Source organism: Hippoglossus hippoglossus, chromosome 23 (genome assembly GCF_009819705.1).
Source record: "Hippoglossus hippoglossus isolate fHipHip1 chromosome 23, fHipHip1.pri, whole genome shotgun sequence".
Taxonomy (NCBI): Eukaryota; Metazoa; Chordata; class Actinopteri; order Pleuronectiformes; family Pleuronectidae; genus Hippoglossus; species Hippoglossus hippoglossus.
In genome coordinates, this window is record NC_047173.1 from 8,861,978 (window position 1) to 8,889,727 (window position 27,750).

At 42.3% G+C, this 27,750-nt stretch overlaps 1 protein-coding gene across 2 annotated transcripts; it reads left to right on the forward strand.

The window, feature by feature from the left end:
- Positions 1 to 27,750, forward strand: mdfic (MyoD family inhibitor domain containing). Of its 2 annotated transcripts, none has more exons than XM_034578393.1 (5): positions 1 to 382; positions 522 to 822; positions 3,469 to 3,567; positions 18,318 to 18,701; positions 25,167 to 27,750. In XM_034578393.1, exons 2-5 carry the CDS (start codon positions 732 to 734, stop codon positions 25,415 to 25,417), a joined length of 825 nt encoding a protein of 274 aa, XP_034434284.1. In that variant the 5' UTR covers positions 1 to 382; positions 522 to 731; the 3' UTR covers positions 25,418 to 27,750. The 2 variants fall into 2 exon arrangements, with proteins under 2 accessions (XP_034434284.1, XP_034434283.1); XM_034578392.1 differs by having other exon boundaries at positions 4 to 382; positions 609 to 822.

Sequence of the window (27,750 nt, forward strand, 5' to 3'; positions counted from 1 at the left end):
CCTAACTTGAGGTTGAGGGCACAGATGTTCAGGGAGGGCTCAGTTCACTCCTCTGCCGCCCAGGGAAGAGGAGCAGCAGCCTCCACTGGCCGCGCTGCAGGAATCCGGATATGATGAAGTTTTAGACCCAACCAAAAAAAAAAAAGAAAAAGAAAACTACCGCCACTGAGACGTCGAGGACGTCGCGAGGAGTTATTGAGGATTTGTAAAACTTTGTTAAAACACGGAAACAAACGAAGGAGCGAGACAAACTGACAAGAGGCGCGGGAGTTAGGGGAAGTTTCGTCGCGTTCACCAAGTTTTCCAGTTTTTTTCCAGAAGGAGCTGGAGGAAGGAAGGATGAGAATAAACGTGGAGTGAAGGGAGTTGACATGTTCGAAAGGTGAGTTTCGCTTCTTTTATTCAAAACACTGTGTCCGCGTCAGACTTAAAACACTTTGCAAACCTCCGTCGCCCTTTTTCTCTGTTTGAGGAAAGAGTTTGAACATTTCCACCAAGTTTTTTCCCCCTTTTTCCTGCAGCTCGACGTCACTTTGTTTTCTCAGACGACTCGTGTCTCTCTCAGGTTGAGTAATGGTGACCTGCTGTTTTTATTCCGTGTCTTCCAGACTGAGCTGCTGCTGCTGAGATGAGACGTTGCTTTTCTCAGCGCTGAGGAGGAAACACACTCCTTCTTCTTCTCCTTCTCCTTCTTCTGCTGCGTGTGTCCCCCACAAAGACACGACTGTCTCATGTCCAAGGAGACCGTCCTTCCTCCGGATGTGCCAGGGCCAGACAAGGGCCCCCAGCAAGAGAGCAGTCCTCTGCTGTCAGCCTCTCACGGTAAGAGGGGCCACAGACACACAGACACACAGACACACACACAGACACACAGGAACAGGTTAAAATATCATGATGGTAAAATAATATTCAACCAATACTTCATTAAGTGGTAAAAATGAATGTCGACAATTATAGCATAATCTTCATCAATAGCCATATAAGAAAGGTTCAATGTGCATAGATGTATTGTTTATGCATCATGCAAACACAGTGAGTAGGTAAAACACAAAATCCCTCTGATTTGTAAAATGTTTTAAACAAAGAAGAGTTTAAACCCACAACCTTCGATTCCGTTCGGTTCCACATCAGTGGATTCAAGAGATTTTTCCAAATATTAGCAGGTCCCTGTTAATAAATCCGGAGGGAGCAATACATATTGGACAATATAATGCATGCATCTTCACAAGTGTTTGTCATTGTCTGTCCACAAAGAATGAAACCGAAACCACAACTCAGGAGCAAAACTCAGTCTTTCAAAGTAAAAGAAATAATGATGCATGGCAGTGCCGAATCTAGAGTTTCTGTTAAAAACAAACATGGCGATGGCGGAGGAGGTTGTGATGCCTGTAGTTTCTAACCAACTCATAATGTCTCTCCTCAAAAAGCTCCTCCACTGTTGAGATTTCTTCCTTGTATCTTATGGTCGTATTGCTTGAACTATTGGCTACACTGCATACCCCCAGGTGTCCTGTGGTACTGCTCCGTTTCGTCTGTTTCATATGTATCCGTGAACTTTGAGAAGTTGTTCACAAATACAGGTGAAATGAACGCAGAGTACGGACAAAAGGCTCCATCCGTTTCCGTATATATATATCTAACGTTGAGCATAAATGAGCCGTAGGTCCACATTTGTGCTGGTTAGCATCTAACAACACAAATTCTCCCTCTCAGTGGGTCTGTCACACACATTTTGTGATCCACAAACCATAAGTGTGTCTGTAAGCGCCCTGCAACATGCAAACATTTTGGAATCCATCCAACTGAATGCATGACTCATATGTACATGAAGTTCTCTCTTGTGAATGTTTACGGAGGTTTTTTTTCCTCTCCTCAATGCTGCCTGTACACGAGAAATAAAATTGAGCTATGTATATATATCAGTGACATATTGTTGTGTGAAGAATTCATGTTGCTTGCACAGTCAAACATGAGGGAAAGTGTCTGAAAAGCAAATACAGAAAGCAAGACAATGATCGCATTAACAGATTGGTGGTGCATATCCAACTTTGGGACAAGATCAGCCTTGTCTCCTCGAATTATATTCATGTGTCTTTTAGTATACATCAGTATCTGCCCCCCAATGTTCAGCGTTAATCATGTTTTTGCTTTTTTTCCACCCTCAATAAAGTCTGAGGAAACGCCCTGGTGACTATTAACAGCAACCACAGCCAATTATAGTTTTTAATTAACTTTCTAGTTGCCCCTAAGATTATCACATGTAAAATAAGCTTACCCCCGCACCCCCTTTTCATTTTTCTTCAAACAAGCAATGAACCGTTAACCATCCTATTTATACCAAGCATCATTATGGCACTGTCAAAAAATAGCAAAGTAGGACAAAGTAAGCAATCACTGGGGCTGCTGGATTGCGAATGGATTTTCTTTTTTTTTTTTTGCTGGACCTTCAAAGGCGCTCGCAGTAAAGACTGAATTTCCCCTCTCAGGGGACTGTGGATGTACTGAGAATGGGCCAATTTATTTCTAACTGTGATCACTAAATACTGCGATGCATCACAGGGTGCTGCTGCTATCGCAACTGTTGTTATCATACATCAGGTATGAGCTGAGGTATGTGCCATATCTATCTAGAGCTGCTGGCCTGCTGCCGTCCCCTTCCACTCCTCCATCCATTACTGAAACAGAGAGCGTTGTAGCACTGGAACAAACACATCAAGCTCACGTAAACATGACAGGTTTCACTGAATCGTTCTTTTTTCCCCCTAAAGATCACAGAAAAAGTGGCTCAAGACAGAGCATGCTACTGAAAAGCCTAAAGGCTGGGAGGAAAAAGTGTGGGATAGTCGCAGGCAGCTGGCATCAGACCAGTGAATAAAGTCATTGTGGAAGGTTTATTTACTGAACAAAGCAGCAGTGTGCAACGAGCAGAGCGTCAGCGAGTCTTGAAGTCGAGAAGACGCGGCTTAGGAGAGATGAGTGAAACTGTCTCCTGCATTTTTTTAGCACAGCTATCAGGCTGGGAGTTTTTGCCCACATACTTTTTCCAATTTAGATGAATGCAGCCTTTATGGCAGTAAAAAAGAAGCTTGGCAGGTAGAGCACACCCGGGAGCAGAAGGGGAGAGAAAATGAGATCCAGAGCTCTGGCAAGGCCTTTACCTGAACCGCCCCCACCATGTTGTGCAGCCATGTTGCCAGCGGCTTGTGGGATTTTTTTTTTCTGGCAAAAACTGGCAGTGGCCTCTGATATTTTGTCCACTGTGGTTGACCCTGCAGTAAAACTTAACACCTGTGTGTGTGTGTGTGTGTGTGTGTGTGTGTGTGTGTGTGTGTGTGTGTGTGTGTGTGTGAGTGTGAGTGAAAACATATTAAATCTAGAACATTTGCTCATTATAGGATAATTTAGCTTTGTGTTGGACAGGTTTTCCTTTTTCAACTGTGTTTAACATGTAATGCCTCTGACCCCCAGATGCTCGTGACAGCGAATCGTCAGGAAGAACGTCATCTCCCAGGAAACCAGTCGCCGAAGGACGAAGTCACGTGACGGATTACTGCGAGCCCGTAAGAAGTAAGTTTTTAATCACCTTGGAAAGCTGTGGGTGGACAGCAGGGTTTCTCAGGTGTTATCTTTCAAAATAAACAACAATGAGCTGTTAAATTAGACACGGTCAAAATGATTGGCATATTCTGCCTGCACTCTCACATGCTTGAATTAAACTGCGCTAGGTGTTTACCGATGTTTAATCTCACATTTATGTGGGTGAAAATTTCAAATGAAGTCGAAATCCAGCTGTCAAGAATAGTTGTTGTGACAGTTGCACAGTGTTCGTGAACAAAGTCATTCGGCCAACTAAAATATTAGCGTCAGTGTTTCCAATTAATATATTATCAAGCTGGCACCGGGGTCTCTTGGCAGGGTTGTCATATTATATGCGTGCGCTCTCATTCTGCCATAATGACCAAAATTTGGCTCGCTTCTCCTTTTTTCCCTTCCAACCCTCAGAATTGTGTTTTGGAAGTGGGGAAATCCTGTTTGTGGTTCTGGCATTTACTGTCTCAATGCACTGATTGCAACTTAGCCACAATGTTTTTACTCCATACTAAACATTTACCTAGAACGGCACAAGCTGCTTGAGGCTTTTTCTGTCCCGAGTGTCATTCAGCTCTTAGTCAACATTGCGTCAATAATCGACCATACTAGTAACACATGTTTTAGATCTTAAAATCTTCCCTTCTTTTTTTTTTACTCTTTTTTTTTTTTTTTTTTTTTTTTTACAGTCTGATTTTATGACTTTGGAAAGTTTGACAGCTCGAGTTGTAACCTTTGAAATAATCACACTGCTGTATGCAAATGTCCTGATACAGGAAGGTCTTTACAAACAATAATTTGGCATTGAACTGCTGAGTTATTATCAGGTGTAATTAAGTCTAGATGCACTCTGGTGCAGTTAAATGACTTGATACTGAGCTATGGATTACAGGTCACAAAAAGAAACCGTGTGTGTGTGTGTGTGTGTGTGTGTGTGTGTGTGTGTGTGTGTGTGTGTGTGTGTGTGTGTGTGTGTGTGTGTGTGTGTGTGTGTGTGTGTGTGTGTGTGTGTGTGTGTGTGTGTGTGTGTGTGTGTGTGTGTTCCTCAGAAGAGTGAGATGTGTGAGCAGAGGCTAATAGCAGCTGATTGCTTCCATCCATGTAAGTGCCTGGCTGTAATACGTATTGTGTTTGCATAAGACACAACAGTTCTTTTGTTTCTAGGTTGTTAACTTTTCCAGGGCGCCTTTTCCTGGCTTTTTATTTTATTTTTGGGTTTTAAGCGTAATGACTTGCCAGTGGCTTGTTTACTAAAGCAGAGAGGAAAAGGGATTCAGTTGCAAGTAGAAAAAAAAAGATTTTCTGTCAAGAGGTCTCTTTAGCTTGGCAGGTATGTGCAGTAATGCACTTCTGGAGGGAGGCATGTGTTTTCTTTCATCTCAGCAGATACAGTAAGCCCCTGTGACAACAGTTTTGCGTTGTAATTGAAGGCAACCCCCCCCTTCACCCCCAAAAGCCCCCACACGCAGTCTTGCTTGCACATATGCGTACACACACACACACACACACACACACACACACACACACACACACACACACACACACACACAGAGAGAGAATATGTGTAAAGGGAATTTTTAGGCGGAAGATGTGCTACATCTCTTTTTGATGGAGTAACATGAACATAAAATAGTCATGTTAAATAAAAACAACACCACACATTTGAGCAGTGATAATCTTTGTTAAAGTTTTGTGTACTTGTGTTTGTGTGTGGTTAAATCAAAGTTGGCAATTCTTTCATTTACAGAATATACGCAGAAAAAGGCTTGAGCTATGTTATATAATTTGTTGACTTGTATACTTAGAGTATATACAACTAGTGCAGTGCCTGTTGTAAACCTGCCTGCTTGGAATATTTGGAATAGGCTGTTTACTTGTCGTGTTGATGTTCCGGAGCTACTTCAGAATTATTCCTTGTCTATAGTGAGTCCTCCTCAAACAGTTCTATAATATACTGTCACTTTTTATTGTTTGTGTGCTGGACGTTGTGTGCAGAGCTTTTTAGAAAAAATCTATGGTGCAGTGAGTGAAGTTAGAAAACTTTGTGTTCATCCTACCTGGTTTATCCGATATAAAATTTTATATTTTATATAATTTGAATGATTTACTTAGCTGCTGTTATTTTTTCATACATTGCATTTAGGCTACTTCAGAGGTCTGCAATGCAACTGACACAATCTTCAACTTTTCAAAAATAAAAGCTCTATAATTCAGCTTGATAGAAAACATTGCAGCAATAAAATGAACAGTGTGCTTTTACTTTGTAGACAGTTCGACAGTTAGCCAGTCAGCAGTTTTTCCCTTCCACTGTTTGTTCTGTGTCTGTAAATTCTGTACATCGACCTGAATATCAGAGCTTTAATTTTGAAAAGATGACGATTGTGTTGATTGCATTACAGACCTCTGTAGTGACAACTAGCCGAGGCTGTTTTTTCCCTCTTGTGTTTGTATTGGTCACTTGTAATAGATCATGATAATTCATTGCCGTTTGCTGCGAAATATGAATACAATTGAAAAACATGACCTCATCCATCAACAGGACAAACCCCATGATCTCATGCTGCTTCATAATGTCATCAAACTAGATCTTTTGTTATTGTTTTTAGTGAGAGACCCCTAGTGGCGGAAGTTACTTACTGTACATTTATCCTATTTGTAATGTAGACACGAGCAACCTGGCTGTGGTTTTGTTAGCGGAGGTGACCAGTCAGGGGTAATCGAGAGGCCTCTTCGAAACAGAAACAGGAATTCAATAAGAACTCATCTGCTTGCCTACATCCTGTTTTTTACCCTCCAGCTGTCTGATGTACAGCCTGTGTCCACTATGTGGACGGTGACTTTTCACAAACAAGAGGAAGCCTATTGTAATGTTGTACTAGCAGCACAGATCCTATTTCATTTATGACAGCGTTGTTTTGACAAGTTGTCCCTTTTTAAAACAGGAAAGTAAACATGGCAGCGGTTCCACAGTAATTTAAAACGGGTCTTTGCCGAGCAGCAACTTATTCTAGCCAAGCTTTTGCAAAAAATAATCATTTGTGACCTGAAAAGCTGAAATGTCTGACATGGTTTTGAATTCAGACATCTATGTAGTTGCTAAAAAAATTAAAGTGTTGTTTCTCGCAGGAGTGTCAACTACTGTGGCTTGTTAAAGAAAAAAGTACAATCCTGACCCTCCTGTTAGGCCTTTGTCAATGAACGGTTCCTCTGTGGCTCCGCCGTCCTGCGGGAGGAGGAGGGAGAATCTTGTGGGGGAGACAGACATTCCTCAAGAGACCGTTCAGGGTTTTCAAGCAGCTGATATCTCCTGCAAACAGGGCCTCGGCTTTCCAAGTCCCTGCCTTGAAATAAATTGCTCCCACCCAAGACCAGTTTTAGGAGTTTAATCGTCACATTATTCACCGGATTGTCAAATACTTTCTCTTTTTTAAATGCCTCTATGGTTGATAAAGATGACCTTACTAGCTTCCAAAGAACAGCTCTGTTTTTTTTTTCTTTATCTCTGGGAAATTCTGTAGTGAAAAAGGAAGGTCAAATAACATGACTCTCTTTTTTTAAGAGGAAGACATTAGTCTGACCTTTGTGTGAATCCCTGATTGGCTCTTTAGTGGCACACCTTCAAGGTTATTACCTGTGTGCAGAGTTGACCTTTCAGAAGTGAATTTGTGACCCCTAATAAATGCAGTAAAATGGATTGTTTAATGGGAGAGTGTCTCATGCTTACACCTGTCTTGCAAGACGCGACTTCTTGACGGTGCAACAATTAAGATTCATATACAAAACTGTGTTGTGTTATGATAGGAGACAGTTTGCGGAGTTGGACTAAGATAAATCGAAGGGCAAGAGCCTCTTCATCATTTTCATCATCAGCCGTTGAATAAACATTCCTAGACCGTCGCACTGTTCGTCGGGTTACTTCAGAACTTTAAGACATTTTTAACCCGGGATGTGTTTTTGTTCAGCTATAGGAACTGTGTGCTGATTGTTGTTATGCAAGATTCATATCTTTATTGTAATCCTCCGAGCCCTGTCTCTGTGGAAATAATGTGTCTAAAGCGTAGACCTATTATAAACTGAGCCATAATTTTCAAGTGATTACTTACCAGTGGGTCATGGAATCAAAAACTGTATAAATAGGGTGAAATGCTAGTGTAGGGGTTGATTAAAATGGCCATTGTAATTCTACCTCTGTTGTAATTATTTTCTCATTGTCTTGGTGTAGATAGATTTCATATGGGAAATTTCAAGTGTGTTAATTAGCATATTTTACCCGAAGTGCCAGAGCCTATTCACTGTTAATTTTTTTTGTGAGGATATTTTAAATACTTGAGCCAAATGATTAGATCTGCGTCCCTCAATTCATGGACTGAAATCTTTTAAGTGCTTATGTTAGATACAAGGCAACATTTATCGATTTTAAATGTATCTTTTTTCTTCATTTGCAGGGAATTTTGATTATTAACAGTCATTTTAACGTTATTTTAACAACATTTTACGTTTTTGTCTTAATGGTTCATTCTGCATCTGCAGTGGTGGAAAAGAATAGTAAATCGTTTTACTTAAGTGGAAGTAATAATACTTTGTTCAAGTACTACAGATTTATCTAAAAGTACCAGCGACTAATTAGCTAAATGTGATACATGGGCCAGTAACCTAATGTAGGTAAAGAGGTAACAGCCCTACTGTCCATCTGTCCATTCATTTCCTTCAGCAATACCTCCATCGACTTCATCTCTTGTCTTTTTTTCTTATTGGCCTAGGGAAATCTGACAGTGTTTTAATTTCACTGCTTCCTGACTGATCAGCAACTGAAAAGACGATGGATCGTTAAAATCTGGAGGGTCATTGGACCATGTTTCAAGGTTAAACAGCAAATTTCATAGCTCATTAACTGTGATTAGATCACAATTAGACAACAGCTAACATTAACAGTCAACCACTTAGTTTTAAAGCCTGGATGTAAAATTCACCTGACTGACTTAATGAACATTTTGGTTGTCATGTGAGCGCACAACAAAACAGTTAATGTTAAAGTTAGCGAAGTTAAGGTTAAATCTGTTCAAGATGTGTTCCCATCGTGTGCTCTGAAGTGATTGAATACTAACTGTTGACACCAGCATTTTATCTTTCTGACTTTAACGTCAGAAGAAAATGGCCAACATGTGAATATGGTGGATTTTTCCATTAGCTAAACAAAAATGAACCTAACTTTTGATTGGCTGTGTGAGCCCACCCCCGGCCCATAGCCACCATTAGCCTGGCCTGGTCTGAATCAATGCCACACAAGTCTAACTGCCTTTCACAAGCGACTCAAAGAGAGAAGAGAATGAAATATCAGCTAGTTCATATGAGAGCAGCGCAGGGGGGATTACTTGGCCTCTAACAGGGTTTTGGCTCCAACATTAAGGTTAAAACCCTTTTCTATTACTGAGATCTCTGCTGATGTTGCCCCCACCAGCCCCGACCCCCTCGAGCATCCAGCTCCTTGCCCCCTTCGTGTTTGCAGGTTCAGCGCCTCTCTGCTAGGTCATTCTGTCAGACCCCCTGATCAGTGGAGGGTGACCGGGGACCAGGGAATGGCTCCCGTCCAGACGCACAGACAGCCACGGTCGACACAGGCCCCGACGAGTGCTATGCGCCCCCACCCCCTCCTCTCTTTCAGGCTAGAGCCAAAATCGATACAGGCGTCTCCGTGTTTTAAAAGCCACTCAGAGGCAGACGAGCAACTCTGTCTCAAAGGCTGATCTCTCAGCTTAGGGCCTTGATTGGCATCCTGAAGATGTGAGGCGCTGACCCACAGCTGTCCCATTAGTAGGGGGTTAATGTTGAGATTGATACTGAGCAAATAAAGGAACTGGGCATGTGAGTATTTTGATAGACTGTCTATCCCCTCTCTGACCCGGAGACAGACCCCAGCTGTATTTGGTCTTTTAAGGGAGTGGTAGCGCTTTACTGCCAGATCCCCCATCCTCCTCTCAGACTCTCAGACAGTAGCTGTGTGCACACTGCATTTATCACACTGTATTTATATGGTGTGTGTGGTTGTCCGTGTGTGTGCCGCTTTGCATGTGTGAGCCTTTTTAAATGTGCGCATGTGCAAGTCTGCGCGCCTGCCGTCGAATTTCAAACGAGCCCCGTGGAACTTCTACTTCAGCGAGGAGAGTTTGAAGCCGGTGGAATATTTGAGTCATGGATGTAACTGAAACTGAAAATACCCCTATTTCCCCTCCTTCCCCCCCCTCCTCCTCTTCCCCTCCTGTTCACTCTTGCTCTGTTGCTCGGTTTTTGTTTTTGAGTCATCAGCGAGGAGAGGGTGGAGCACGTTTTTGGAATATGGAGCCTGGCAGCTCCCTCAGGCCCGCTCTGAGTCAAGTCATAATTGATCTTTCTAGAAATTGTGGTAGCTAGGCCGTGTAAAGCCTAAATCTGTGCAAGATGTGCAGCTTTTTAGAGACACTGCAGTTCGGCTGTCTTTATACTACACTCTTGCTCCCCACTTGGATGGTAAGAAACAGATGAGGGAGAATGAAAGGCGTTTGACGAAGCTTAATGCAGAAACAAGCTTGTGCAAATTCATCTCAGAAATGGGGAGAGGAAGAGAATAAGGCGCCATTTAGTGTCTCTCACGGCTGCCAGGTCGTACGGCTTTGATCGCTCCTTGATGTCTCGCGTTCTGCTACATTAGAAGCGCCCAAATTAGCAGCGTGCCAAATTCCTCACAACGGTGGAGGGACCGGAGACTTCTGTGGCCGGAGCTGGGCTGCGAGGGGGTGGGCAGAGTGTGAATGACTTCCCCTCTCAACATGATTCATGTAAGAGAAAATGGCATCTCATTGGGAGTTTCAATGATTTAGATAGCAGTCAGACATATTAATCTGGGAAAATGTTCCGTTTTGAAATCAAAGTTTAATTGATGACCCCCCTCCTTCCTCTCCTCCTCCACCACCTGCCCTCCCTTTTCCATCTCTCTCTCTCACACACACACACACACCTTAACCAGCCTCGTGCACCGAGTACGCTGAGAGCCTCCTGTCGTCAAATCAAGCTCTTGTCTTTCAAGTTGCTTTTGCTACTGTAAAATGTAATTAAACAGGACAAGGTCCGAGGGGAATATTTTTTTTTCCACTCAATCAGCAGCAAAATTTGAAATTAGGAAACCCCTGACACTCCACTTCTCTCTCTGCTGGATGGAGGTGGGAGCAGCGGCGGTGGCGGTGAGGGCCGATTGGAAATAATAATAAGTGCTGTCTTCAAGTGTCACTTCCCCTTCAGCGCGTCAGACGAGCCAAATATGAATGACTGCTATGGAGCCGGATAGAAAAACAGACAAAAAAATGTGATGTTTCCTGCTTAAATGAGATGCTACACAATATGATGAGCCCTGACAGGTGAAGACAGCTAATAGAGTTCTGTTGCAGGCTACCATAACACACCCACACCTACACACACATGCATACAGAGCATGTCACTTCAGCTGATGAAGATCCAATATCTGAGCAAGTAATTTAGCCGATCCTCAGCGGTCATCATCATCATCATCATCTGTGCAGCCATCACCATCGTTTTATCTTGGATAAATACAAAACATCATGGGTGTGTGTTAACTGACAGGGCCAGGATTGCAGTCACATTTTTTTTCCTCATATCTATTGGAACAAGTGACATTTCTGTTAGCCTGTCAGGTTGCTGTCCACTCTGTGTAAACGCTCACGACAACACCACTAACTTGGCATGGCACCCACATCTTTACGCTAATCACCAGAGATGTTCCGATACCAGTTTTCCATTCCCGATACAGAGTACCAATCTGCTGCCGATGCATTTAAAAAAAATAACGTATTTTAACAAATGTGATGATTGCTATCATTGGCTCAGGTTAAACCCTTTGGAAAAACAAGTACTTTCAGAGGATGAATGTCATAAATGAAAAAGAACACAAATAAATCAGTCCGGGAATCCACCCAAATGAACTCGACAAGTTTGACGCTTATCCCTGTTTATTCAATTTATTGTGTCTTTTGAATTCACTTTCCAAAATTTGCTGCTGTAGTTAGTTTTTCCATCCTTGGTGAACTCCTCGTGTTCTTGTGTGATGGTTCTTCAAATGCTTCATGAGATTTCTATGGTGTTGTAATTGGGAACATTAGTGCCACCCCTCGAAACTGATGTCTTGCATATGGTACACATTTCCGTTTTTCTTTTTGGACTTTCCAGCGTGAAATATTGCTAAATTACTGACATTTTAGCTCACTCTGGCTGACGCTACACTACAGGAAATAACTTAGTCACTCCAAAAACAGTACTTGCCATTGGCTTTACAGCGCAACAGCTGTTTTGGAGCAAAGAAAAAGTAATTTCTGAGAAAGGAAATTTGCAATTTTCGGCCAATAGATTTGTGCCTGACTTTGCATTTTTGTCAGCGTCGGGGGCCTTTCCGATGGTGGTACGGGAACATTTCTACCAATCACATGCTAGCTCTTGGTTGCTAGTTGACATTGTCCATTAGCTCCCATTTTACCCCGCTGATACCTGCATTTTATTGATACTGATCACATCAAGGTTTTTTTGTTGTTGTTGTGATTGGATACTTCAAAGATGATCCTCGACTCAGTTGTCTGTTCCTTCCAACGCGTCCCTCTAGACCATAAGGAAAGTCCTTGTCTCAGAGTTTGGAAGGTCAAACGGTAAACGAGGCTTTGATACGCCGAAAGGAAAATTTCAATCAGAGCCCCCTTTGTAATAACATTCATTGTACTATTTTCCTATCTCTGTGCGTCCCTCTCTCTCGCTCTGCAGTATAATTCCCCTGGTTTTGCGTCTATAAATATGGACAGGGAAGATGTATAATTTCTAATGAGAAAATATATCCCTTTGGATTGAAAGGCAGGAGCTGGTCCACGTGTGGCTGTTTGTTAGGAGGAGAGATGATACCTCAGGCTGTTTTGGCAGGGTGAGGGGAGGGGGGTGGCGGCGGCGGTGGTGGTGAGGGGAGTCTGGCTAGGTCATTGCACATTTACAAATTAGCATTTCAATCATGCAGGTAACATGGCCAGCCGAGCAGAAAATATACATGTTTTTCTAATACAAGGCACAAAAAGATAAACAAAACACGGGCCCTGTTGGGGGAATTAGCATCTCAGAGCTAACTACTGCTATGTATTCTGCGCGTTTTCTGTTTGTAACTCCTAACTGAAAATACAAAGGCATCTCCTCTGCGCTCATATTCAATTCAGTGTTAACTCACAAACTCGTTGCATTGTGTAATAGCGGCTATTAGGAGATGAATACAAGATCTGGATTGTGGTGTTTATTTGGCTGACATGATGTGACATTTGAATAACTGTATGCTCTCCATGATGGGCATTCTAATAAGCCTAGGCAAACACCTTTCGTCTCCTTCTCCCTCTTTTCTCTCCGTCTCGGGGGCATTAATATTAAAAAGGCCCAAGCTTTAGAAACACAGAGCTTGTGCGGTTGTTCAATCCGCTTCCTGCTTTACCTTCGACTCTCGGCGTTGCGGTGTGCAAATGAGAATCTCCGCGCTGCCCTGTTTGACCTCTGTGTTATATTTTCATGTTCCCGACCATTTTAGAATTCTTGTTTATACAGCTCTGTTTCAACTGACATGCATGCATGCATATTCTGTCTTGGTAGGTCTGCTCGTCTCTCTCCCTCTCTCTCGTGTGTGTGTGTGTGTGTGTGTGAGAGAGAGAGAAAGAGAGAGAGACATATATATATACCTATATGTGTGTATGTGGATTCCTCTTCCTTCTTCCTGTCTTTTGGGTGCAATTTCCAGCTCCCTCCTGCAGGACCTATTTTCTGTGACAAAAAACGGAGGTGTTTATATACTCAGTTTTACATACAGAGCGATCCCCCCGCACGGCTCTGGCACAGCTCCAGCGCTCTCCAGGCACCCGGTGCTCGGTCCCTGTGTGGCGCAGCTACTGAAGACTCGGTGACAAATGGCAATTATATTTGTGTGTTCTTCATGAATCCATCAAACACTGGCCTTTTAAAATGCTCCCCAGATATTTGAGGCTGTCAGCTACTAGTAGCTGGGACCAAATTGGGATGCTGCTTAGACAGTCAGGAACTACTCACCCCCTAGTTTCCCCTGTGATGTGTGTGACAGCGTGTGTAGGGGAATACCATGTTTTATTCAACTACAAATGTACACCCTCAACAGTTGTTGATGTGCTAGAAATAGGGCGGTTACGAGTCCAATTTGAAGCGTGTGTTTTGTGTGTGTGTGTGTGTGTGTGTGCGTGTGTATTCGTCCAATTGTTCCTGCAAAACATGGTGTTTTAATGCAACCTGTCAGGCTGTGTGTTCGGTTATCTCAGGACACCTTCCCAAGTCTACAAGCTTTTTTTTCTTTCTTTTAAACTTGCTTGAAGTTGTTCATATCAAATTTTGATGCTGGTTGTGTTTCCTGCTCTGTTATGGGATGCGGCAGCAGTGTGTCTTTGTTGCTCCGTCAGGATTAATTCCATATTATTTATTCCGTGTTTATTATTTTAAACGTGATCCAATTTTGCCATCTCCCTTATGATACGTTATTTGGTTTATCTTTTTCAGATGTGGAAGCAAACTTCTCTCACGAAACGACTCCAAAAGTAGAACACATTAAAAAAAAAAATCTAATTTCTACATCATTTTCCTACACACTGATTCACTGGGGTCTCAAACTTGCAATCTGCTCCTTAACAGGCACAAGCTCATATTTGCACAAATCACTTGAAAACATCATTGCTGTATAATGTTATTTTGAAATTGTGAACCTCAACCTTGTGCAAAGCCGAAGTAAATGCCTATAGAAGTTGTATACACAATATAATGGGGTCTATAATAATGTAAAATGTTTGATTAATTTGAATTGCCTAATGCAACGGGAATTGCACAATGGCTCTTTTTAAATGGCTTTTTTCTAAATGTGTATTTATTTTCTACACCAAGGGCGACTACTTCAGATAAATACAACCATCTATTACACTGCAAATCAGTTCCTGCTGACTAAAATTAAAAAAAGAAAATATCACTTCAATAAGGTCAAATTGTACATTTTGTTGTGTTTCAGCTGTTTTTGGTCTCTAACTCCTGAGGGAAATATCTGTCTCTACAGCAGCTAAACTCTTCTCTATATTCATAATAAAGTTTTAACTTTGTCTCTTGCTGACTTATCATCCTGCAGCTGTTGAACAATTCCGGCAGACTTCACTATATTCCTGGTTTTTCCTCATTACGTCTTCATTTGTCTTGTGGTGACTGTACAAGTCCGTCATTGCCATCTTTGACAGGATCATCATTATCGTGATCAATGATTATGAATATTATTCTGCTCTGTCCATTCATCTCAGTCACAGTGTTCATCAGGATAAAAATAAAAAACCTGCCACTGAAGCACACAACTTGGCAGCCGTGAACCACTTTTTTTAGGGCTTTGCAGCGTGTCAGAAACCTGAGTCGCTGCTTATGTGCTCTGGGTTTCACGTGGTGGTTTCTTAATAACTATTTGTACTTTGGTAAATTGAAGGCTTGACTTCCTCAAAAGGAAAGGTAATCATGCCTCCAAGTCTACTTTGGCCTTTCTGTGCATGGACTTGTTTGTGTGTGTGTGTGGCTGGTTCTCTTAACCTAAATGGTAAAAACGACTGTTATTACGCAAGGTAATTGATTTGTGGAGGAACTGTCGTCCTCTATTCAGGACATTGCTGCGTTGCATTGACTTCATGATACTGTAGAAACAGGTGAATTCTTCAGCTCTTAACTCCGCAGCTGCAACTTGTGCTCTGTTTGTGTGTGTATGGCTTCTTTGCAAATGAGTTTGGACAAGTTAATCATTAGCTGCAGAGAGGGAATTCCCTTGTCAACCCCATAAATGTCAGCCATTACTTTTTGTGCTTACACATTAAAGTAAGTAAGGAAACAAAGACAGAAAAATATGTGTTAGGAAAATTTGTCTTTCTGATTCATTTAGCTTCAAATCTCTGTCAACGTAAAAACTAATTTGCCAACATTGATATTAAGATCTTCATGATGTGGAAATTGGAGCAAAGTAAGAGAATAAGCCAGACTTGCTGCTAGGGAAATACTGTACACCACAGCTGGATCCCGCCTGATTTTTGGAGGCTGATACCAATACTGAGAAGGAGTAAAGAGTTACTGATACAGATATATTGGCAGATATTTATATACCCAAAAACCTAACTCTTCACAGATTACCACAAAATGGTAGGGAAGAATCCATTAGTTGATTTCTCAGATATTTTTTCTGTGAATCTTAATAAAAAAATTCAGACATATAATATTTAGGGGGTTGTAATTAAGGAGCGTGTGCCATTTTGTGCAGATCCAAATAAAAATCTGGATCTAGTGAATGTGGTTTCATAGGGGTGTAGACTGTTTTCAGCCACTTTATAGTAACAAATAGGGTTAGAATCTTGTAACTACAACTAATGTGTAGCTGGGAAACATAATCACTACAAGGCTTGTTTAAATTTAAGGGCACAAAAGTCCAATATACATCGATATGTACAAGAAGTGTTGACAACCACAATCTTCCTTCAGAAGCAAAAATCTGTCTTTGCTTGGTGTCTGGTAATGATGGTAAAAGTGACCTTTTTTATTCTGATAAATCTTTTAGTCATATCCTCCAACTTTACATTCCACCATCCAAACATGATCCTAAGCCTATTCAGTAAAGAGCACTGTGTTGATGTGTAGGACACTCTGTGGTGCACATGTTTCCAGCTTTCTTGTAAAGTATAAAAGTGGTGGGAAAGAAATGCGTGAAAAACAGACAGTTGCAGCTGTCAGGGGTAAAACTGAAGAACAACAACAGATGTAGCCTTCTCCCAGTCTCCTTGTTAGCGAGCTTTAGTCTCCTCACATTGTCATGGGCAGGCTGAAAGGCTTTCATCTTCTGGAGGAGAGAATCCATCAACCTGGTCTTAAATCACTGCATAATGAATTCTATCGTGCGCTGCCCAGTTGTCTAATTCAAATTGCATGAAATCCTGATCCCTAAAGTCTATATTTGTTTATCAGAAGCAGCATGCAGAACCCTGAATGAGGAGAAGGAGAAAAAAAAAAACCAAGTGTGTGTATTTAATTGCTTTGTTTTACATCCACATTCATGTCCGGCCTCTCCCAGAGTGATGTGTTGTTAAAAAGCGCGAGGCCCCGAGATTCCCACACTCTCTCCCGCTCTTGTTAACCGTAATTGCACTTGTTGGTGAGCTGACAGAAAGAAAATGGAGATGGAAAGAAATTACCGGTATCATATTAAGGTTTGCATCCACTCTGGAAAATGTGTTGATCTTATTTTTTTTGTGGACGGCAGCAAAACACTGTTCTAGCTTTCCGTCGAGCACAAGCCAGAAACCAGAGTTCGGGGCTGACGATAATGTGTATATATAATGAATATAAGGAAAGTATAGAATAAGGAAAAAATAAAGAATAACTATAGTTCACGCAGAGAAACTTAAAAAGAGATGAATAATTCACAAAAATCTCAAGTTAACCGTGCACTGGCGGCGTGTGCACAAGCACCGTGGCTCTGATGTGGAGGGAAGGTAACGTCAGAGCAACTCCCAGTAGAGCTGAATGTGCAGGTGTTCCTCTCAGTAAAATGCCACCTCCTTTGCTCACTAACATCCTTCGCCTTCTTTCTCATCAGACAGGTCGCTGTCTCCTGACTTTGTTGGGCTGTCGCACACACACACACACACACACACACACACACACACACACACACACACACACACACACACACACACACACACACACACACACACACACACACACACTCTCTCTCTCTCTCTCTCTCTCTCTCTCTCTCTCTCTCTCTCTCTCTCTCTCTCTCTCTCTCTCTCTCTCTCTCTCTCTCTCTCACACACACACTTAGAAAGACTAGTGGAGGCCATCTCTGAGCTTTCAGAAGGAAGGAGATCATTACTGTTGCAGACAGCAGCTATTTTGTATATGCACAGCATCACAGGCTCCCTCTCTCTTATTCTACTGTATTAATCTCTTCTTCCTCTCGCACCGTCTTAACTCACCTTGGTGATGCTCCCACATACGTCTTTTCTGCCTACAGCGGTGGCTTTTGTGAACCTGTCACATATGAGCTCCCCGCATCTCTCCACTTCCCTCCGTCACTCCAGGTTGAAATGTTTGCCATACGATCGATATTACAATGCCAGGAAACGGTGGCAAGATTTGCTGAGAATCATTTCGTCGAAGAAATCCGCCGGCGTTCGATTTGTAAGACGTGAACATCACAGGATACGGTGACTTTATATGTGAATAAAAGATTTGAAGTGTGAGGTGCAGAGAGTGCAGATAAAGTTCTTTCTCAGTTACAATAAAGTTTAGCGTTTAGCCCCGAAAGAGTGAAAAGAATCCACAACTCTTTGTCTTCCTTAAATATTATATGCCATAAACGCTAAGTACGTTATTTAAGTTCCTTTTGGTTCTCTTTTATATTAGTGGCCACATCAAAAATTAAAATTTGAATAAATAAGCAGTCTTCTGCTCTGTTTCAATATTCAGTTTCATTTGTTTTATATTAAGGCCGTTAGCTCGCAGGTGTTTCAGCTGAATGAATGCACTAAAGATGAAATACTCCAGGGAAATTTAATCAATTAAATACTAATGTAAGTAATTGTACTGAATCTAAACAGGATTAAAAAAAGATATCCTTCCTTCCCCATGTTTCCCTGCAGCTCAACCTCACTCTGAGTCTCAACCCGTTTCCTTGGAGCTCGCAGAGGGAGACGCTGTCAAGGACCAAAATGGCCTTCCCCACAATGGCACTGGCACGGCCGCACTGAGTAATGGCAGAGGAATCCACCCTGGCATCGGTGGTGCCACACGCACTTGCACTTGCACTTGCGGTGCCAACATCAGCATGGGCGCAGAGAGTGGCTCAGGCCCGAGCACAAGAGTGACTGAGCGGCCGACGACAGTGCAGCCCAGGAAGCAGCCGTCCACACCGGTGTCGCAGAGGATGCAGAGGAAATTAAGGTCCAGCTTGTCGGTCAACAGTGACAGCAGCAGACGCAGTAAAGGCAGTTCCACTGGGTCGCAGAGAGCTCCGCTTCCAGAGGGTGAGTATCCACACGCCATGCAATAATGACAGCAAGTGTACACACACTGAGAACTAATACGGATACTCATACTAACTTTTTTAACACGTTTGCCAGCATGCTTCTCTTCCTGCATCCCATCTTCTGTTGGTAATGAGGGATATGTTTGAAACTGCTTCATATCCATCAGCATTTGTAAACATCTAAAGGCGCATTGATGCTGCCTTTCTTCTTCCATTATGGTCGTCTCCCTTGAACTATTGGCTACACTGCCCCCCCACGATTTCCGGTGGTACTGCTCTGTTTCGTTAATGTCCGTATGTCAGATGATGTGCACAAATATGGACGAAAATAACGCAGACTACAGACATAAGTCTTTCTGTATATATATCTTACGTTGAGCATAAATAAACCTTAATTGTAATCTGTGTAAACACTAGGAACCATTAAATTAAAAATCATAGATTTAAATAGTTTGTGTAGTTAATTGAAAATGAAAAGATAAATACCCCAAAACATTATTATTGCAATTCTAATATGTAATAAAAAGAACAATTGCTGTGTAGCTGAATTTTCTCTGGTATTATACATATAATGTCCAACCTGATCAAAAACACTGTAGTCGCACAGTGAAATGAGAACGGCGTCAAATCATCACCATCAAAGTGATTCCTCTGTTGGAGGTGCTGCTCTTGCGAGGCGCTCCTGAAATAATACCTTCATATTGATAATGCCTTCTTACCTTCTCTCACCTTTTAATGATGGGAGTGCATGGCCTCTCATATTTATCACTCCCGTCAAGCAAATGACATCTTATCCCGCTCCTGTGGTTTTTATTTTCTTTAACAACAAGTCAGAGTGATCCGCTGGCCATGCGGGGAAGCCGTCACTTTGTCAGGTGCAAGGCCGAGGTGAGTCCAATAATGAAGGCGGTCGGCTGGTCTTTTCTTCCATTGGGGAGATAGGTGTGACCGTCTAACGAGGCCTGAGAGCGCGGGGTGCCTATTAAAAGTCGTGACCAGCCTTCTTTGGGCCCCTCGCACCCCCTCACACCTCTCTGGACCCTCCCTGGCTCTCCCTACAACCCGTCAGCACCACCCTGGCCTTCATTAACAGGACCCTGTCGCACCACTGTACTCGCTGTGCATGTGTTTGTGTTCTTTATTCAGCCTGTACAATACTAAGGTTTAGGCATGTCTTCCTCTTTTGTGGGAGGTGGATCCTACTTTGCTGCTTTGTTTTACTCCTGCTATAATTTCAGGTGAGGATGAAAAATAAGATGATCTCTGTCACATATCTCAAGAATGCGATGTCGAGTTTGGTGCAATTTGGACACACGGACATTAATAAACATTCAATAAATAAATAAGTGACTAGGGCTCTGTAACGTCTACGTCCTCAAATAAATTACGGCAGTGGTCAACTGGGTCAAACTGCAGGTCGAAAATCACAGACATTCATGTGTCATGGGTGCTCATCTCGGTCATGACACCAACATTCATAGAATCACTTACTGTTTAGCAATTTCTCTACAAAGTAAAAGCACAGAGTTAGTTTTTGTTCGTGGATTTAAACTTCGAATAAACAGGCGATCAGCGCCCTTTAGTAGTGTCGGCTGGAACTCATCAACGGAATTGACGTTGTCGATCACTAAATCAGTGCATTCTCGACAACGGTAACTACAACTGATTCTCCAGAGTCCTGAGTCGAGCTTCACTGAACTTTGAATTAACAGGTGAACAGCTCTGTGTGCAGCATGAGTTCAGGGTTTAGGGTTCTGTGGATTGAGAACAGCAGCTGGTCTTCACTCTGCTCAATAACTGCAGGTCAAACAGCCCATTCCAAACAGGCAGATTTAGAAAGGGCACTGCACAAGTTATTTTAAATGAAGAAGAGAATTTGACTGTCAGATATGAGACGATGATCTACTTGAAGCATGCATCAGTTGGAGTTATGGCGAACAAAAAGGAGGCACACATACACAGCACTTTGCAAGTAGAGGTGGGATGCATCCACTAGAGATATTCCAGACGCATCATGTTTTCAACATCTTAATTGGTAAAGAACAGAAGAGAGGGTGTGAAGAGGAAAAAAAAATAAAACAGCAGCAGCTCAACAAGTCTGTCTCATTATGTTTTTTTTCGTGTTGCTTATTTGCAGACACAAGAGCTCTCAGAATCAATATGTTCGCTCTCAACTATTTATTTCCCCCAGGAAAACAGCCAAGCTGTTGTGTTTGAATGTTTACACGGATTAACATAATCTGTTTGCCTGTGAAATTAGCCTCCTAAACAGCCCCCTGAACATGGGAAATAAAAGGCGTAAGCTAGCATGAACTAGCTCTGGGGATTCTGCCGCTCCCTCTGCCGTTTCTTGGCACACGCTGTTGGCACCGGCACCAATATGTGATAACGCTGAGGAGTCATTCACCGCGCTGCTTTTGTTTGGCAGAGTGGGTTCTCTCAACTCCTGTCATCCGCTTGGTGTTTTTGTTAATTGTGTGTAATCAGTTAATGTCTCCAAGCTGCTTTAGCCTCATTTAGAGAGTTAGCGTAGTCTTTTCCTAAGCTGTAAACCTGGATGTGTTGTGTAAGCTCCAGTCCTCCAGCGTTAACTTTCCCCTCAGTCATGCATTACCAACAGACCTGCTTTTAAAGTGCATGTGTGGACCTCTGCTGTCCAGCTCTCATCCCTCTGCCCTCTTTACCCATGTGTGCCTTGTGTGCATTCCCCTCGGCCACCAAGGCTTCGTCTGATCAATCTCCCTCTCTTCATCTTTGTCTGTCTCGCCATCTCTCCGTCTCTCTCCCTCTCTCTCTCCCTCTTTGTGAGTTTGAATGTTTTGCACAGCTTGCCGCTCCGAGGCCCCAGCCAGCTTGTTTTGTGTCATGCCGCTCCCTTTTTCTTTTTCTTTTTTTTTTTTTGATGTTAGCTTTCCAGATGTCTCAAACTATTTCCTCAGAGGCGCCGGACGCCGCTTTCTTGGCCCCTGCGAACTCCGGGCTTCATCGCCGCTCGCTGACATTAAACAGGAGCAGTGTCAGCGTGCGCTGTTCTGTCTGTCTGCCGGTTGGTTTCACTCTGTGTCTCTGTCCGTCTCCCTCTGTTTTCTCGGAGATGTGCCTGTGTGCGTCCTAACTCTCTTGTGTACAGTATACGACCCCCTCGCTCCCCTCCCCCTCGCCGTTTCCTCTAAGATCCAGACTAATCGCTGGTGTTGAATTATACATCCAAGTGAATAGCTGAGATGGCCAGCCGCTGCTTAATGCCTATGTACTGTTTATCTCGTATTCTCAGTCTACTGTTATATTCTGAACGCTGGCACGGCTATACCCTCTGGGTCCTTCAAAGTTTGTTAGGCTGAACTTTGAGGTTTCGTGCACACCCCTGTGGTCGGACGGCGTTTATTGCTCTCATTGGTGTTTTGTAGCACTCAGATGGCACTAACTACAGCGAAGGCCAGTGTGGACTGTGGTGTGAGTTTTGTTATTCTCGCTTGAAACAAATCCCACACTCTGCCCAACAGCGATGTACTGCATGTCCACGGCAGATGTTTCAAAGCGAAGGATTTATTCTCATGCATCTCCCATCAGCGCCATGTTATGGTCTCAGATAAGGATAATAAGATGCATTCAAACTTCAGGCGCCCTCGCAGACACGTACACACGCTCGCTTCCTTTCATGTTCCCTCCTCTATCTTGTTTGTATCACAGTCAGCCAGTGCTTCTGGTCAGCGCTGCAGCCCTGAGCGCCACAAAAATAGGGGGGAAAAAATCTCCACCACTTTGATTAATCAAACATGAGCATCCAGCGGTCCTGAGCTCTCGCCTTCCCGTGCCGTCCTGCACCCTCCTCTCCCTTCGCCTTGCCTCCAACCCAATCAGTAACAGCCCCTCCTGACAGCTCGAGATGGCCTGATGAAAGTTATGCAAATGTGCCCTGTTTGTAATGCTATTTTTCTGCATCCATTCACATCATGTCTTTTTAACACTCCAAAGCAGCGGCGCTCTGTCGGCCTCGGTTCAAAAAGGACACAGCTGCAGGAGCGTGTGCCAGGTGCACTTACTGAAAGATATTTAAGATGATTTAGTAACTTGGATACAGCCACAGAAGCTCTGATGTGGAGCAGCTTGAGTTTTGCATCGATTTTATACATGGACCGTTTTACTTGTGTATATATGTGTCTGATTTCAGATTTTTTTTCCACTTCATTTTATCCTACAAATCTTAATTTATTAATTTATTTTTCTATTTGTTTAAAAGCTATTTCAGTTGCCAAGTTTAGTTCAAAGTTTTTCCAGTGGTAATTCCAAGTGCACAGGTTTCAAGCTTAAGGTTCGTTTACTGTTTCCCATCGGATACATTTTTGGGATTACGGGTGCTGCTGCTGCATCAAACCAGACATTGGGCAAAAACATTAAATACAATAAATACATTAAATAAAGGCATAACATTCGCTTGCTTTGTTTGGTAAAGTTGCTTTCGAACATTCTCTGAAATCCCGACATTTTCTTGAAATAATACAGGGAGTATGGGAGAACACAAACGTCTGCGTCTGTTGCTCCAAACGTCTGCGTCTGTTGCTCCAGACATTTTCTGGAACTGTTCCTGCCAGCCCCTTAGTAAAATGTGAAAAATGTCAGAGCAAGCCCATGTGAGAATACAGCAGGAACATTGACAGCGAGCGAGTGGGTGTGTCGACGTGTCAGGCGCATAAGAATACAAATATCTCAGAATGAAAAACCGGTATCATTCATATAAGAGACCACGAGGACGTCAACTTGAAAAGACAATGAGATTCAAAAGCTTTTTGAGATGAGGGCAGACACCGGTATCAAGGACATGACAAGAACAAAACACATGAATTCTACAGATGAATTCATGCATGTCATGTCCTGCCTCCTGCATGCTCGACTCATGGAGCCACCCCTCTCCTGAATGTTTCTGGCTTTTTCCTTTCGTGGCAAACTCCGTAGAATGTCCAGACCCAATTGTTAGGACATTTTCAGGAGTCTAATAGAAATGAAGCCAATTGGGTCTTGGTCTTGAAACCTCTCAACTCCTGTTACTTCAGTTGTTCCCCTGTCCACCACTTCTGCTACCTGGGGAAAGCCACAAGTCCTATCTGGGAGAACAAAAGCATTACCCTCTTTCTGTTTTAGTTGTGCAATGGCAGTTTATTTGTGCCATGAATCAAACCTTCCTTTTCCTGGGAGATTTGATTCCTGGTGGCAGAAAGACTTGCATTGTGAAAGTGATGCTGATTAGGGATCAATCTAAACGCAGATGGTGTTGATATTGTAAAGCCAATAAATCGTGCAATTAACTCTTACTACATAATTTTAATTTAAAGTTAACTTGTTTTTTTGAAGGAGAATAGATCAATTAAGTCTTTGATTGAATTCAGATTATGTAGACAGCATCTGTATTTAAGAAAGATGAATGCTAAAGATATAGAAATAAATAAAAAAGAACTAAAATAAAACTCCTACGCACCATCTACTACTTTGTTGGTTTGAAGTAAAACTTTTTACATTTGTCATATTTCATTACCGATTCAAACCAGCACATGTAGAATTGTAATGAAGCCATTCAGAAACAGGTGCTTAATGGGCACATTGGTAATTTAAAGGGAAACTCTTTATCGCTGTGGAACAACAAGCTGAAACTTGCCACCATCCGCATGAAGTGAGGAGGTGAAATGTTAATCAGAGGTTTGAGCGTCGCTCGCATTAATTCACCTATTTGCCGGGGAGAGACTGTCAGACTTTGCTAATCATCTTTGTGTGATCAGCCCAGCAGTTTGCATGATAATGCCACAATTATTTAACAGTCCGTTAATCAAAACTGCAGGAGAGGAGTTCATTTCTTTGAATATCTCTTATTTCCTTTATCCCCCTTTCCCCCTGCCTTGTTCGACCACTCGCCTGTCAAGCATGCTAACCTTACTCACTCACCCTAACAGTAACTCATTTCTTGAAAAAAATAAAACTCCAAACATGTACTAAATGTAATAGAGTATGAGGGCCACTTTAAAGGGGAAAAAATCTGATATTTCAAGAATTAAGCTGTGATATTCTCGTTATTTGGCCTCATTATGTTACAACTTAATTCTCAGACTCTCAGATTTATAATATAACATATATTCATATTAGTATCAGGATTTTACAAAGATTGTGCAAGAAACTGAGTAAAGAATTCTGCAGAAGAAGTTGCATTTTTATTGGAAGAGGAAGTTAGGCAAGCACGGGTTCTCCTGGCTGCTAATTTTTCACATTATGACTTTTTCTTGTTAAATTACATTTTTATTCTCGTAATATAATTTTTTTTCTCGTTAAAGTAAGACTTACTTCTTGTAATATTATGATTTTCTCCCTTGGCCCGAATACATAGTTCTTTGTGATTGATTCATTTTATTGTCATTTATTTATTTTTTATTCTACAATTTGTCACCCTGGCACCTTGACTGGTTTGACATGGACCCAGACTGCTGCGTCCACTGCATCCTCGCCTGCCTGTTCTGCGAGTTCCTGACGCTCTGCAACATGGTGGCGACGCAGGCCTCGTGCGGCGCATGCACGTCGGAGGCCTGCTGTTGCTGCTGCTGCACCGACGACCTGGGCGACGACTGCAACTGTCCATGTGACATGGACTGCGGCATCATGGATGCCTGCTGCGAGTCCTCGGACTGCCTGGAAATCTGTATGGAGTGCTGCGGCATCTGCTTCCCCACATAGGGAGGAGGCCGGCGCTGCTGCGGTCCAGGGTGACTCTGCAGGGGATAACTGGACCCCGGCAAAGAAAATATGGAAGGATGCTGCTGTCACTTTGAATTCAGCAACAAGCAGAGGGAATAAGTGTGTGTTTGTGTTTGAATGTGAACTAATGAGTGCTGTTGAGTGTGTGTGAAATAGTATGAGCTGGCTGAGTAAAACGTGCGTTGAAAGATGTATTGACACTGGGCTCCTCCATCAAAACCAGCATAGCACGGGCTAGAAGCAACTCCAGATATATGAACGTGTCATTTAAGTCTTTAGTTTATTGTTTAAATTTGTTTCTGTTAAGTATTCTATTCTTAGCGACAAAAAAAAGTATTATCACAGATTTTATTGTTACATCAGGAATGCTGTTTGTATCTTATCTTGCCTTTTTTTTGGTTCATTTTCATTTTCAATACTTCTGTGTTTTTTATGCTCAGGAACTGAGGTTGCAGTCTTAGTTCTGTACAACACTGTAAAAACTAGAGATGTTCCGATACCGATACTCAGAAATCAGAAATGTTTCCTCGGTGAGTCTGCGAATCAATGTAACGATCCAATACAAGTCATTCAAGTAGATTTTTTCCCCCCTGATAAAACTGCAATTTTCTTATCCCGAAAATCACTTCTTCATTCCAAAACAGCAGTTGCCACTGGTTTTAGAGGGTTAGGGTTTAGGTTTCTGTATGCATGTGGAATGCACTTCCCACGAACTGTTCATCTAATTGGCTTCGTACACACAAACGTGTGTGTTTTGTAAATTAAAAGAGAAAGTGCAGTGCTGAGTTTGGTGCCATTTGGACTTGTGGTACCTTCAATAGTCTGAACACTGTCGATTGCTTAACAGACCTCTTATATAACCGAGATGCAATGACTAATTCTGAAGTAGACTCTGGACGCAGCCCAGTCCAAACAGGCAGGTTTACAAAGAGCACTGCACTAGTTTTATTAAAATGCACCGTTCTCAGATTGGTACTCTGTAACGGCCGATATGCAAACTCAGAATCTGGATCGGGAACAGCAAAATGGTATCGGAACATATCTAGTAAATATGTTTATGTGACAGTTCCTACACTCTTAGATGCATACTGTATTTTTGCAACACACTTTCACTTACACACAGTCTTACTGTGGCACTGTAGAAAAATTGAAACTAGTGAAATATCAGAGGCGAATAAGCACATGTCATCTGCATAGGGAATGTTGTAGAGACCGAATGCTTCATGTTGTCATGATGACCGAAACAAACTGCACAAAATTGCTGATAATTGTAATGTTACAAACTGGAATGTCTATGACCAACCTCTTGATTTGGCACTATTTGAATCCTTGGGTTTACTGGAAAATACAGTGCACATCCTCACATGTTTAGTACAAAAGCGTCTGACCAGCTGACTGTACAGTTTCCTGCCAGATAAACATCTGCAGCTTATGTCTTCCTTCCTTTGAACGTCCTCCTCCGCCATTGGCCATCGATGATAAGGCTTTGTCAGTCGCCTATGGTACAAGCCGCCTCTTGCGATGCTGCTTTACATACATTCTGTGTAAGTGTGACTTGTTGAACCGCGCTCTCTGCTCACGAGGGCCGTGATAAGAAATTAAGGAATGGTGACCCTAGTTGCCATATAAGCGGCTTTCCGGGGAATCAAGCCCAGTGGCTCACAATACAAAAAAAGGAATCATGAACTGTCACAACGAAGTGGTAAACTAATGCAGGGTAAAGGCAGTTTTCTTCTCATTTTTTTTTTCCTCTTTCTATCTCTGTTCCTTAATTCTGTGTATTTGGAGATGAGGTTGTGGTGTGAATCACCAGCGGAGTCATTTTCTTGTCTAGCAGATGTGCTTTGATGGTGTTTAAGTGATGACGCTTAATGCTGGCCCTTCATTAGCACCGCTCGATAACAACAAAAAAGAACGTCACTCCGTAAAGCCAACAAAGATAATGTGCTGCCATGCGTGGCTCGTCTTAATGGCGTGCTGTTATTGTGTAAGGAATTTGGACGGGCACCTCCGTGCAACCTCATTCTCTTGTTTATGATTAACTCGAGCTTCTCATGTGCTGAAGAGTCAAAAAAACACCGTACACATAATGTGAAGAATTTATGTAAAAAAGAAAACATGTACACATGTAGCTACAGTCCTCCAATACTATACTGTTTTTTGTCTTTTTTATTCTGTTCCTTACACTTGATCCTTCTCATTTTAATTTCGATGCTTCATTTCCTAACTTGGAGTTCACAAGTCGTTATATTAGTTTTGTACATTATCTTCAATCTCAAAGAGAAGTTTAAAAAAAATAAAACACTACGAAA